Source organism: Phragmites australis, chromosome 4, assembly GCF_958298935.1.
Source record: "Phragmites australis chromosome 4, lpPhrAust1.1, whole genome shotgun sequence".
Lineage (NCBI taxonomy): Eukaryota > Viridiplantae > Streptophyta > Magnoliopsida > Poales > Poaceae > Phragmites > Phragmites australis.
The window spans coordinates 16,141,538-16,154,807 of NC_084924.1; the positions used below are offsets into that span (position 1 = coordinate 16,141,538).

Consider the following 13,270-nt stretch of genomic DNA (forward strand, 5'->3'; position numbering starts at 1 on the left):
ATTGATTTCCTGCCTTTTATGCTCCTCGTATGTCGGGGAGATTATTTTGGCTTCGATTCCTATTCGTCTAATGTGTTGGATCTTCTGAGTGATCTATTTCCTTACTTTAGATGTAGAAAATACCTTTCTTAATTACTTGTTTCTATTTTTCTGAATATTCCTTGAAGAAGACACAACTCTAAACAATTGCACCTTGGTCATAATATCTCCTGTAATAATGATCCATAAACAAACTTCCGGTCACACAACTAAAATAAGGACACTCTCAGTGTTAATTTCTTATCTATTAATTAGATGTTCAAGTAGAAAAAAAGATGAGGTAGTAGTTGGCAGTAGGGCAAAAGAGACGAGATGACAGGGTAGTTAAAAAAGATAGAGAATGAGTTAGTTTCTTCATAAAGAAAAAAGCTAGGCACGATATTTAAGAGCTAAACCAACAAATATGAACTAGTGGGAAGCTAGTGTCCTAAAAGTGTGTCCTTTTTATTTAACAATTAGTCATGAGAAGTCATATAAACAACACATATAGATACTATGCACAAGAGTGTTTGTTTTCTACATACTAATTTATGCATTGGTTCTTGTACCATATCAGGATGATAATTATGGATGCTCGAATGAATGTGCGCCTTATATATGACTGGCATGCAAGGTTGCTCAAGGCCATTCAGGATCTGTAGAATGGAATAGACGATAGCATTATGGGACCTGTGTGGCCAGATCTGCAAAGTAGGTGATGCATGAGGTATTTGGGTGCAAACTTCTTCTGCCAAATCAAGAACAAGAACCTCACGAGCATGTTCAAGATGTTGTGCGATCAGAACTAGCAGCAGAATTCTGATACTCTTTGGAAGATATTGGATGAGCTGACGATAGCATTATTGGAAGATATATGTACAAGACCTACTACAGATCCTGAGGCCATTCAGGATCTGTAGAATGGAACAGACGATAGCATTATGGGAATTCTTGAATTTCGGTGTACCTTAAATTTCGGTGCAAGTTTAGGGACCCGCAAAGCAAATTTTTCTTTGCCTTTTAATAACAAACCGACCAAGATTACAATGTTTCGAACAAATTATAGTACACAAATCAACAGACACGTACACTTTTCTAGTAGCATCATCGAGTGGATTGAGAATGAACTAAAGAAGAAGTGGGCTCTGCTCTGCGACATAAACGGGACTAGATAATTTAGAAGAGGTTTGCAACTAGATAATGAAAGGTGTGAGGAGGTTAACATTAGTGGGGATTGTAGAGTTCATATTTCAAGGGATCTGTAAGTATTTTAGGGAGTGCTATGCAATGGCACAACCTGATTCTAGATGATGCTCGTTTGATTTATAGGACGAAGATGACCAAGTACATGGAAGACAAGATGGAGAAAGCAAAGATGCACAGGGAACTACATGGCATAGATATAAATTTCTATGCAAGGACAAAGGAAGGAGCGGGGCAAGTGTGAGAGAATTATCCAATAGTGCACCATCTTCGATGATAGGTGCATTTGTAGATACTACAACCAGATGCTACTGGACAGGCCATACTCACATGTGATTATCATGTGTGTTGTGATGGGGATGAGGACTCGGAGGTACGTCTCTGACTACTTCAAATAGAAAGCTATGTTCAACACATAGAACCATAAGGTCTATGGTTTCGGAATTTATGGTGCAAACGTAGGGTAGAGCTATGAACTTAGCATGTATTTGTTCATTACCTTCTTTTTTGTTTCTCTAACTTAGTTTAGTTGCATAGCAGACTTGGTCTAGTGTGTAGACACACCGTGCTTACCTGGACTTCGTTCACCAGTTCGATGAGCTGACGGTGAATGACGTCCGCTAGAGGTCGTACACGGAGGAGGAGGTACTTCAACGCACTCCGCTTGGACTTTTGGTGTTGTTCTTACGGGACTGGGAGTACTGGCTCACGCAATGCACCCTTGTGTGTGACATCTACATCAAGGAGTACTCTCCACCGCGTGATGCAGCAGTTCGGGAAGTTGCAGACGTTCCCGCTCCCTCTCACTAGGATGGTGCCTAGTAACATACACATGTGTGTAACATTGTAATTACCTTTTCATTGGAGACATTGCTGCACCTTTTTCATGTGCTTATGTTTTTCTAGGTTGACACGCAAGGAAGCTTATATCACAAGCACATTTGTGCACACATGGGTTAAGAAATAAGATAAATCTGTTAAGGACGTCGTGGACAAGGATCGGCCTACTATGAGGAGGCGTATGCGGAGTACATGTCCTGGTTCATGGCTCAGACGCGGATCTGGGTCACGTACACACCGATCGAGCTTCGTGGCACGTGCCGAACATGCGCGACACGTATCCGACGCACAGGGACTAGGCGCGTTTGCTTGAGGTACGTAGAGCAGTACATGTCTCCTCATTTACTACAATTGTTGGTACAAAAATTATCTATCAAATAAAACTTTTCTTTATAGAGGGACATGCTGCACCAGGTTAAGGTTGAGACACATGCAATCAAGGTGCGGATCGACATTGGACTTGAGGTCCTCAGGGTCGAGGTGAGCTCCGCGTTAGGTCAAATTATTCAACAGGTGAACAAGGTCATCAGGTCGCTCAGCTACAAGTCATCATCAGACGTTACAATGGGACCACGAGTATCAGCTCCTTTCTAGCCACGCCCATCGCCCACGTTCACCAAGCTGCCGCACCCACCGGTATGTCCGACCTTCATCACCGAGCCGTCGAGTCCGTCTTCCACCCTGACTTCTGACCCCTACTACCATGGCGCATCGACGAGGCAATGCTTCTCCAGGGCCAGTGACCCGCACTATAGTGGCACCTGGGATAGGCATTCCTTTTCCAGAACAAGTGACCCCCCGCTATGGCATCACAGTGTCCAGCCAACCTTTATTGGTGTCGGTGACCACTTCTACGCCAACAGTGGGTCGATGCAACCTTCCTCTGCGGACCTGGGTCCTTCGAGTTCTCGTGGGGAACCATAGACGCTTCAATTTAAGGGGCTGCCATGGTATCTCAACCGCCGTGGAGTCCGGTTCGCTTGAAATTCGCGGCTATGCGTGGGGAATTGAAATTCCCTTATGTCCGGTGGCAATTAATCTCTCTCTCTCTCTCTCTCTCTCTCTCTCTCTCTCTCTCTCTCTCTCTCTCTTATCGGACATTTAACCTCCCATCGGGATGAAATTTTCTAAGTCAACCATGAAAGCGAGCTGCATCAACGACCACTTCCCAGGAAGAACATGTGTTCACCTAGGATCCAGGTGACGTGACCAGGCCCGACCACGACCACTAATCGTGCAGCGACCGCGTTCTACTATTGTAAACCACTCAATTCGTCCCATCCGTGATGGAGCTTGGGGGCTACTATCGGTGTAATAGATAAGGGGATGCCCCACAAGGCAGGCTCCACACTATCAAATGTCAGCTGGTAGTAGATATTTTTAAGACCACGAATGCATCATGCGAACAGGGTGGGGCTCGTGCGATTAGCGCCTGGTCGCAGATGGAAACTCTACACCCTGGTCACATGACAGATATTCACCTAATGTGTCAGGATGCATTTAATACTATCCACTCGAGTGTTTTCCTTCCCCAAGCACTCCCTTTCGGCGAGCGAAGTCGTGTGCAGACGTGGTGAAGTAGTAATACATCTCGTAGCATTTATGGCCTAGCCGATGAGTTTGACGGCATTCGATGATGGGATAGGACGTGCATGACGATCAGAGCAGAGCAGACATGCTAATCCAATGTCATGATAGGCTAGAGGTAGTTGGCTTTGTCAGTGATAGGTCTGTCGCGGTATTTGGCACAGTATGTTTGTATATATTTCTCTTTTCCCTACTATATAAAGAGAGAAGGGGAGTTCGAGAAGAGAGAAGGGAACACATTCTGTAACAAGTGCATCCAACTTATAAAAAAATAGACATGACGTAGGGCTATTATTTCATGGGATGCCTGAATCTGAATAAAATCTCAGTGTTCTTGTGTCCAAACAATCTTACCACAAGAAACTTATAGCACGTATCCGTCGTTCGATACACCCGAATTTATTATCAAGAATTATCCCAACAATTGCATTGCATGACCAGAAGGTCATAAGGAGCATAGGTTTTTACTTTTCTATGTCCCAAAAGAAGGATTCCCTAAGTGTTTAGTGTGTTGAGCTATATTCTAACGTGTGTTAGGCTACGCAGCAGAAACCGCATAAACAACATATTACAGATAAGAGGTACTGAGGGAACATACAACTAATGAGCCAATGCAACATTCCAATAGCGTAAATGTAAATGCAGATACTCACATCAGCAGCAGTGCAGCACTGATCTTATCCGGTCTGGAAACATAATCTTCCTAATCAACCTCGTCACTCAAGTTCATTTTGGCAGTACAGACCTGAAGTGAATGAGCAGCCAATTACCAATTGAGAAAAAAGTATAATTCCCAGCAAAAAAAAAGTCTAGCAATGAAGAAATTCCGTATCGAACACCATGGCTGATAGATGGATATGACAAAGGCAAGTTGCAACGAAGAAAACAATTATATTCACTACTACAAAATATATCTTATATATCGATTCATCACTGCCGGTTCAGATAGATCCGATAATAATAATAGTATCACTACCAGTTCATAAGAATAGGGACATCACTGCCGGTTGAAAACTATGAACTAGCAGTGATATTATCACTGCCGATTCATATTTTCAACCGGCAGTGAATATAAGTATCGGATCTAGAATTTTTATCCAATTCGCCTTGCCTCACGCGGTTCATCCTCAAAACCTTATCTCTTCACACACAACGCTCAACCTCTCATTTCTCGATCTCTCTGCCTCTCTCTCAATCTCTCCTCTTGTCCTCGTTCTACTACCTCACCTCTGATGGCCGCCCACTGCCGGCCTCCTCGCCTGTGTCCTCTCTCCCGCCGTCCGCCTTCGTTTAGCTCCGCATTCGCGTGCTCCGCGATGGGGGTAGCGACGGTGGGGCCACGAGCGCTGAGTCCCGCGACTGCTACCTCTCCATGTCCGGTTTGTCTCTCTCGCGCTCTCTCCTCTCATTTCTTTGATCTCTCCTCTCTCTCATCTATCCTCCGATCCAGATCTGGGAGGAGGAGGAGGAGGCTGCATGGGGAGGTGGGCATGAAGGGGTGGAGCATCATGGGGAGGCAGATTGGAGGGGGCCATGCCGCGCTGGCCTCGACCATTGCCATGGCCTCCGTGCTGTTCCGGGTGACATCAAGATCGAGGTTCGATGAGCTGCTCCAGGCGGCACGACAGCACCTCAAGAATATTTGATTTCTTTCTCTGTGGATGCATGTGAATCTCATTGTGGATGTGAATCTCTCTTTGAATGTGAATGTTTGAATCTCTCTATGGATGTGAATCTCTCTTTGAATGTGAATGTTTGAATCTCTCTATGGATGTAAATTTCTTCGTGTATGTGAATGTTTGAATCTCTCTGTGGATGTGAATCTCTTCGGCAGTGGTGGTAGCGTAGTGGTAATCGTCGGACGAGAAGGTGGCGAGCGCGGGGGCAAGAGGATGCAGTGTTTTTTTTTCTCTCCAGAAAATAGCATTACTGTCGGTCGATAATTGCTGGCAGTGATTGCAAATCGACTATTATTGTCGCTTGCGTATTGCTAGTTCTAAAACTGGCAGTGAAAACATGTTCTGTAGTAGTGATTGGAACTGATTGTAAATCGTAGATAGATCATATAACAATATGGTCTATATATATATATCAACGGTTACTTTACGGTGTAAGAGAGGAAGACAGCCTAAAGGTGAGCATGTGCATATGTGAAGAACAAGTTGGCATTTGGTATATGACATGATTCTAAAGGTTAATTAATCCTAAATAAAGAAAATCGTGCACTTTAATAGCTATGCACAAGTCTTAATTGCAATGCAATGCTCAGAATTGGTACATTCTGTTGGGTTTTTTTATTGTTGTTGTTGTTGTTGAAGGAATGGTACATTCTGTTGTGCCTTATTAAGCTGAAGCGACTCATTTGAAGATTGATAATGACAACATGTCAATGAATAAGAATCAAATACCAGACTTGCAATATAATCTACTACATCAAATTAATACGCAAGCTGTGTTACTTGACAAATTATTAACAAAAAAATACCTATCAGTCAGTTCTATACCACACAAGCTTTCACAAAACAGAACTTACTTGGAACACAAGTCTCTTCTACCGGCGGTCACGAAGAGGGAACACTTTTTTTTTTTGTCAAGTCTACCTGGACACAACAGGACAGGATCTAGAGTATCTGCCCAGTCAGTTGCCCTTATAACCTTCACATTCACTGTTTGATCAAATCCATCCATCTGCAACATACAGGGATATTATTACAAAGGCCTGGACCCCTCTAGTATCTAGGAAGTTGTACCTTAGCAATTCGATATAAATATAAAGTGGTACCATATAAAGCAAGGTTATTAGAAAATCAGATAAAGGGTTTTGCATAATATTTATTTATATGGATGATCTGAATATCATTAGAATTATATAGGACATTGAAGGAGCTAGTTATTAGCTAAATAATGAATTCAAAATGAAAGATTTAGAAAGCACTAGATATTTCATAGGCATGAAGATTGCACAAAAGTGTAACGTGAAAGACACACCCACTTGGACCATCTTCAGTGAAGCAGTTTTTGAGTGCTACAGTACTCAATACGCCTCCGTGGGTCCGCAAAAACGCTCTAGTGGAGTCGGCTTCTACTGAAAGCGCGAATCAAGACGAGGGAATAACGGCAAATTTGTAAGAAAATATGAAGCTTCCGTAACACTATTTATAAAGGATAATTGTGGGATTAAAGGGAGAGTAAAAATAATGAAACGTAGGAAATAGATAGCTGCTGAAAATAGAAAATATAGATAGTATCTTAATAATAATAAGAGATACTGTAATAATGTTATATGAGATGAATTTTTAAGTATCTGTAGTTATCTCTAGCATTAAAAATTTATCTATAAATAATACTATTATAACATTCATTAACACTATTACAATATTTTTATTTTTTTTCTATCTCCAACCGCTACTATATTTCCTATATTCTATTACTCTTTCTCTCACTTTAAATTCATAGCCATTTTCTATATACAGTGATACATATAGAAAAGATAATTAATAAATTTGAAGTAGCTGCATCACTCTATCCGCAACACTATAACAGTATATACGGTAGCTGCTCAAGGATACGGTAGCCGATCCGCAAATGCGGCCGGCACACCGGCGGATGCCGAAGTCGGCCTTATCGAGAGAGACGGAGAGGTCCTGACCTCTGGTAACATGAATTACAGCAGGGTATATCGGATGTCGACTGAGAAAGAAGCATTCGTGTTCGAAAAGAGTCACGCTCGCTCAATTCCCGTAAAACGAAATTCCATTTCCATACTTGCGCTCCACGCGTCAGTGGCTCGTTATCGGAAAGAAGTAAAGAACACATCACTCCTAGCCTGCATGTCAGAGACATGCATGTACACAAGATCCTAATAAACTCAACTACCGGGAAGAATCGCATGACACCGGCGATGGCATCGTCGACGTGGTCCTCGCCGTGGCCGTGACCGACGACGCGGTGGTCGCAGACGATAGCCGCGGCGTGGCAACCTGCTTCATGGCCACGTTCGGGAGCGGGCTGCGCCTTCGTCGCTCCTGCTCCTTCACCAGCTCCGCAGCGAGCGCGTCCACCTTCTCGGCGTTCGTCCGCTCGGACAGCCTCCGCCCGCGGAACAGCACCGACTCCACGTTCCGCTGTGCCAGCATCGCTCCGGCGGCCGCGGCCGCCGACTCCGCGTGGAGGAGGGTCGGTGCCTTGCCGGCCTGGATGCGGACGTAGTTGCTTCCGCACGTGTACCCGAAAGCCATGGCCACCGCTTCGCCCACCATGTCTGCCACGCCCTCGGCGGTAACGCGTGCCAGGTCCCGCGGCGACGGTGACCTTGTGGCCATCGGCGTATTCAACCCGCTGGAGACGGTGGCGGAGGTGCCGGTGCCAATTGAGAGGACCAGGATGTCGTCGACACCAGTGGCGAGGGGGAACTCCTGCTTGTTGTAGAGAACGTGCGTGATGGCCGCGGCGGCCGGGTTGCCCATGGCCGCCACTCCCCCGGACGCCGCCGCGATGGTAGTGAGTCCGTCGACGGACCTGACGTCTGAGGGCGCGCCGCTCGCGGCGCAGGAGGCGGCGCAGACGTCGCGGAGGCGGAAGTTGAAGCTGTCGCTCTCGACGGCGTCGGCGCGCGAGAACATGAAGGGCGCGGCCGTGGTGAGGTCGTAGCACGCCACGAGCAGCGGCGCGACGGTGTCCCTGAGCGTTGCGTCGCCGAACACCCGCCGGAGAGACCGCTCCCCGCTCCGCGCGCCGCGGAACAGCTTTGCCCACCGCCCGCGCCGACCGCCCCAGTCCCTCCCCTTCCCGACGCTCCCGGCCACGAACGCGAGCGCCTCCTCGGCCGTGTACCGCGGCCGCCCTTCGGGTCCCCTCAGGAACAGCATCGCTGCGAGCACGCCTCCAGCACCGGCGCCGGCCGCCAAGTCGAAGAAGTCCGCGACGCGCGCCTCGGGATCACCCGTACACTCGCGCAGCCTGGCCTCGAGCCTTGCGAGCGCCGCCGCGGCCAGGAGCGCATCCTCAGCGCCCGCGCCGCAGCCGTCGATGGCCAGCACCCGCACGCGGCCACCATCACCAAGAAACCCCCGTGCCGGAGTCCCGGGGCCCGACAGACCCCCGCCACCAGCGCGGAATAGAAACTTGCTCTCCAGCAGGGAGAAGATCTTGTAGCTGAGCTTGTCGACGCCCATGGCTATCGTCTGTGGCGACGGCATTGCCGCGTACGCTTCCATCTCTCTCTGAGCGGCAAGCGAGACTAGAGCTGGAACTTGAGTAGCTAGGTGGTGGATTAATTCGAGCTCGAGATAGCTCGTGATGTGAGAGATGGAGACTGCGACGATCGACGCGTCCTAGTCCACCCCAACTCGAGCCTTTATAGAGGCCGGCGCAGGCTAGTCCCGCGCGCCACGTGGCCGCGGCGCTCGCGCTCTCCCGTGAAGGCTGCGCAGGGTAGCTGCAGCCGGAAGCTAGCGTACGGACTCGCCCGGGCCGTCGGAGTCGAGATGGACGACCCGATCGGCGCCTCGCGAAAGCGGGAGGAAGCGTCGTCCTTCGCTGGATGGGTGGACGCCGCGCGCGCGCACGCACGCACCCGGCAGTGAAGCTTCCTCGCGAGCTGCGCAGCGCACACGTGGGCCGTGGGCCCCGGTGCACCGCTGGCTTGCCGCGCGATAGGGCCGGGTCACCGACGGGATCAGGGGCGGTGTCCCGGGATGGTGAGACAGCGGCGGACCTGCGGCGATCACGTGGGGCCCACGCGTCAGAGGTCTCGGTGCAGGGGCGTTGTTCGTACAGCCGCAGTTAATGGCGCCTGCCCTTGCCTGCGTCCACTGTCGCAGCCCCTGCTGCTGTACGCTGTGAAGAAAATTTTATAAGATGCTCACAACTACGAAGATCTTTGTGAAATTTTTATTCATAATATTTTTTTTAATCTAATGATTGACACCTGTATACAAGAGAGAGTAAGGGATACGTGTCGTGCGAGGAGAGTGGATTTTTGAAAGGTCGGATCTTATAAAATTTTCTTCCGTATGTTATCTCCGGTCGCTGGATCTGGCATGTCACTATACACGTGATTTCGACACATCAGCGCCCAAGTGGTGTTGTGACTTTTGGTGAGCAAGTTGTCCTTCTATATATGATGTAGTACGATAGAGTGATCGTAGAGGTGTAGTATGGTCTCTTTACGAATAAAATTGTACATGTTGAAATAGATCATTTCTTTTCTGTCCTTCTTATTCTTCAGCATCTGATTTCTCGATTTTAATCACGCGAGGTTAGAGTTTTAGGTAAGGCATTTTATATTTAGAAGAGTTCTGCAGGAGATAGGATAACTCGATGAAGGAGGCGAGCATGAGAGCGGAGAGGTAAAGCAGTGAAGATGTCGTCGGCCACAGGCTTACAACAGATAGCTAGTGGGTCAGAGTAAGGAAACTCTAAAACGGAGAGATTAGTATGATGGATGCAGGACGACGAGAAAACGGGGCTAAAGCACATAGAAACGAGTGCTGCAGCAGCCAGGAGGTCGGCAGTTATCCAATAAAGATCAAATCGATACTTATTTTCAGATGACCGAAAATTAGCACAACCCTTTCTTTTGTTCTACACGCGGGCCTGCAGGCTCCAGTTGGCTTGAGGCTGGATCAAGAAGGAACTACTACCAGCAAGAGGTTGAAGCGAGCTAGGTGTCGCATGCTCTGGGTCTCTCTCTGTCCAGCTCTCCGGCCGGCCAGCATGGTTGTCTGCTCTTTCCACGGGCTTTCGTACGCCAACAGAAAGAAAAGAAAAAACAAATGGCGCACACGTGCGTGCATGCACCGACCGAAATATGTATGCATTGTACATGATTGAGATGCTTTTTGTTACTAACTAATTGACCTAAGCTACTCATGCCAGCTAGACTGCTCATCATCCATTCCACTCAAAGTGCCGGGTGGTAGTCTCAAGTCTCAAACGTACCCACCAGAAAATCAAAGAAAACAATAAAGGGATGTTAAAGTATATATATGCTTGAGCTCTCAAAATATAGAGCTTATCCTACCCATGATGCTTAATCTTGTCCGAACTGTTTACGCGTTTACATACATTTTATGATATCACGATACATACATACATACATCTAACCATTGTCTCTTGTATGTAAGCCTGCTAATGGTTTGGGCCTAAATGATTTTAAAGTTTTTGGTTTCATTTTGAGCCAGCTTTGGTTTGGTTGATAATGGGTTGAGGTTGTTAATGGATTGGTTCGGTTTGGGTTTCCAATGGAAACGGATTGGGATGGCTTGGTGTGAGCTCAAACTTTTTGGTTTTAAGCAGTTTCAGCTCGTTGATCACTGATCAGCGACTCATCGAGCCGCTCGGCCCGCTCGACTCCGCGGCTCCGTCACGCCTGTGGCCCGCCGCCCTTCATCTACGAGCGAGCAGCGATTACTCCAGAAGTGACGAGTGCATTCCGAAGACCAAACACTTGACTCCATGTCAGGAATCCTCGAGGCAGGATTTCGACAGAGCAAGAATTTAGACCCTCAAACTAACTGGCTAAGTTGGAAATGATTCTGTTCTTTCCCTTTCTCAACCACTCCGGTTACTTAAGTTCTTACAAAATTAACTGAAAAGAAAAGTTACAGCTCATGTGAGTAAAGCTGAGCTACAGCAAAAACCTTGACAGTGAAACTCTCCCACCTCCCAGATCACCGTTGGATGGCGCATAGACGGCTGAGATCACTCCATACCAATTCGGCAACTGAGCTCCTGTCTGAACTCTGAATGTCTTCCAACAGCTGAACTTAGCTAATGAAACTGCATATTCACATTCCTAACAACCTTCCCTCCTTGAGACAATCCTTGTCCACAAGGATTAAATTTCGAAAATATCTTTTGAATAAAGGTAACATCCTCCCACGTGGCTTCATTCTCTGTGAGATTTTCCCAGTGAATTAACCATTGTACCACTGCTTCACTGTTCCTCGGCACAACTCTCCTTTCCAATATCTCCAGAGGCCCCATTTTGATTTTTCCTCCAGCTGTTATCAGTGGTAGGTTTGGGAGGGGTAATGCATTAGTTCCATGATGCTTCTTCAATTGACTCACATGGAATACAGGATGTATGTCTGCTCCTTCTGGCAATAGTAACTTGTATGCCACTTGTCCTATTTTTTGCAAAACCCTAAAGGGTCCATAGAATTTTGATCTCAACTTGATGAATCCCCTTAATCCAAAGGCATTCAGTCTATATGGTTGCATCTTAAGATATACCATATCTCCTTCCTTGAACACCCTTTCAGTTCTCTTCTTATCAGCAAAGTACTTGATCCTGCCTTGAGCTTGAGACAGGTTGGCCTTCAATTCCTGCAGCATCTTATCTTTCTCCTCAACAGTGACTCTAGACTCTTCTGAGATGTTACAGGGAATGGATAGTTCCCTTGAGGTGGTGGGTATCCATACAAGGCCTGGAATGGTGAAGTTTTAAGTGAGGTATGATATGAAGTATTATACCACCACTCAGCCATGGATAACCATTTCAGCCATTCTCTGGGTTCTTGGAAAACCATAATTCTCAAGTAATTCTCCAAGCACTGGTTAACTCTTTTAGTTTGCTCGTTGGTTTGTGGGTGGTAAGCAGTACTGAATCTTAATGAAACTCCCACTGTCTTGAATACTTCTTGGAACAGCTTGCTTGTAAATACCATATCCCTATCGATTATAATCACCAAGGGAAAACCATGTAGCTTGAACACCTGGTCCATATATACTTCAACTACCTGCTGGATTGTGTAAGGATGTGATAGTGCTATAAAGTGGCTGTATTTGGTCAATCTATCCACAACAACCAAGATCACATCTTTCCCTTTCACCCTGGGCAGCCCCTCAATAAAGTCCGTACTTATGTGTGTCCAGGCCATGTCAAGAACTTCTAAAGGATTCAATAGACCAGGAATGTGTATGTTTTCAGATTTAGTTACCTGGCAAGTAGGGCACTCTTCAACCATTTGGTCAACCTCTTATTTCAGCCTGGGCCAGTAGAAAAGCTTCTTAATTATGTGATAGGTGGCTCTTTTCTCAGAATGACCACCAATAGGGGATGAGTGAAAAGAAGTGAGTATATTGGCTCTCATATTGTTTCCTTGTCCTACATAAATTCTTTCTTTGTACTTCATTAGTCCAGCCACAATGGAATACACTCCAAGGGGGTCAGGATCTCCATTAAGTTCCTCAGAAATATGCTGAAAATGATTGTCACCTTCATAACTTTTAGCAATATCATGTACCCACTCAGGTTGAACTGCAGTGATGTTCATACAAGTTCCCTCTTGCCCTTCCTTGATTATCCTTGATAAGGCATCTGCAGCTACATTCTCCTTCCCCTTCCTGCACTCCACCCTATAATCATACTCCATCAGTTTGAGCAGAAGTTTATGTTGAATGCTTTCTGTCAGCCTTTGAGTAGAAATATACTTCAAACTCTCTTGGTCGGTTCTTATAATTATAGGACTCCCTATAAGATAATGTCTCCACTTCTTTAAGGCTTCAATGATAGCCATTGCCTCTTTCTCATATGTTGATTGAGCCATAGCCCTATTGCTGAGAGTTTTGCTGTGGTAAGCAATGGTCTTTCAGCTTGCATAAGTACTGCACCCAG

At 46.5% G+C, this 13,270-nt stretch overlaps 1 protein-coding gene across 1 annotated transcript; it reads right to left on the reverse strand.

Moving 5' to 3' along the window:
* Positions 1-7,128: 7,128 nt before the first annotated feature.
* On the reverse strand, positions 7,129-8,990 carry LOC133915818 (patatin-like protein 3). The gene has a single exon (XM_062359148.1). The coding sequence runs from the start codon at positions 8,862-8,864 to the stop codon at positions 7,521-7,523; it is 1,344 nt and encodes a 447-aa protein (XP_062215132.1). The 5' UTR covers positions 8,865-8,990; the 3' UTR covers positions 7,129-7,520.
* Between the last annotated feature and the right edge of the window lie 4,280 nt (positions 8,991-13,270).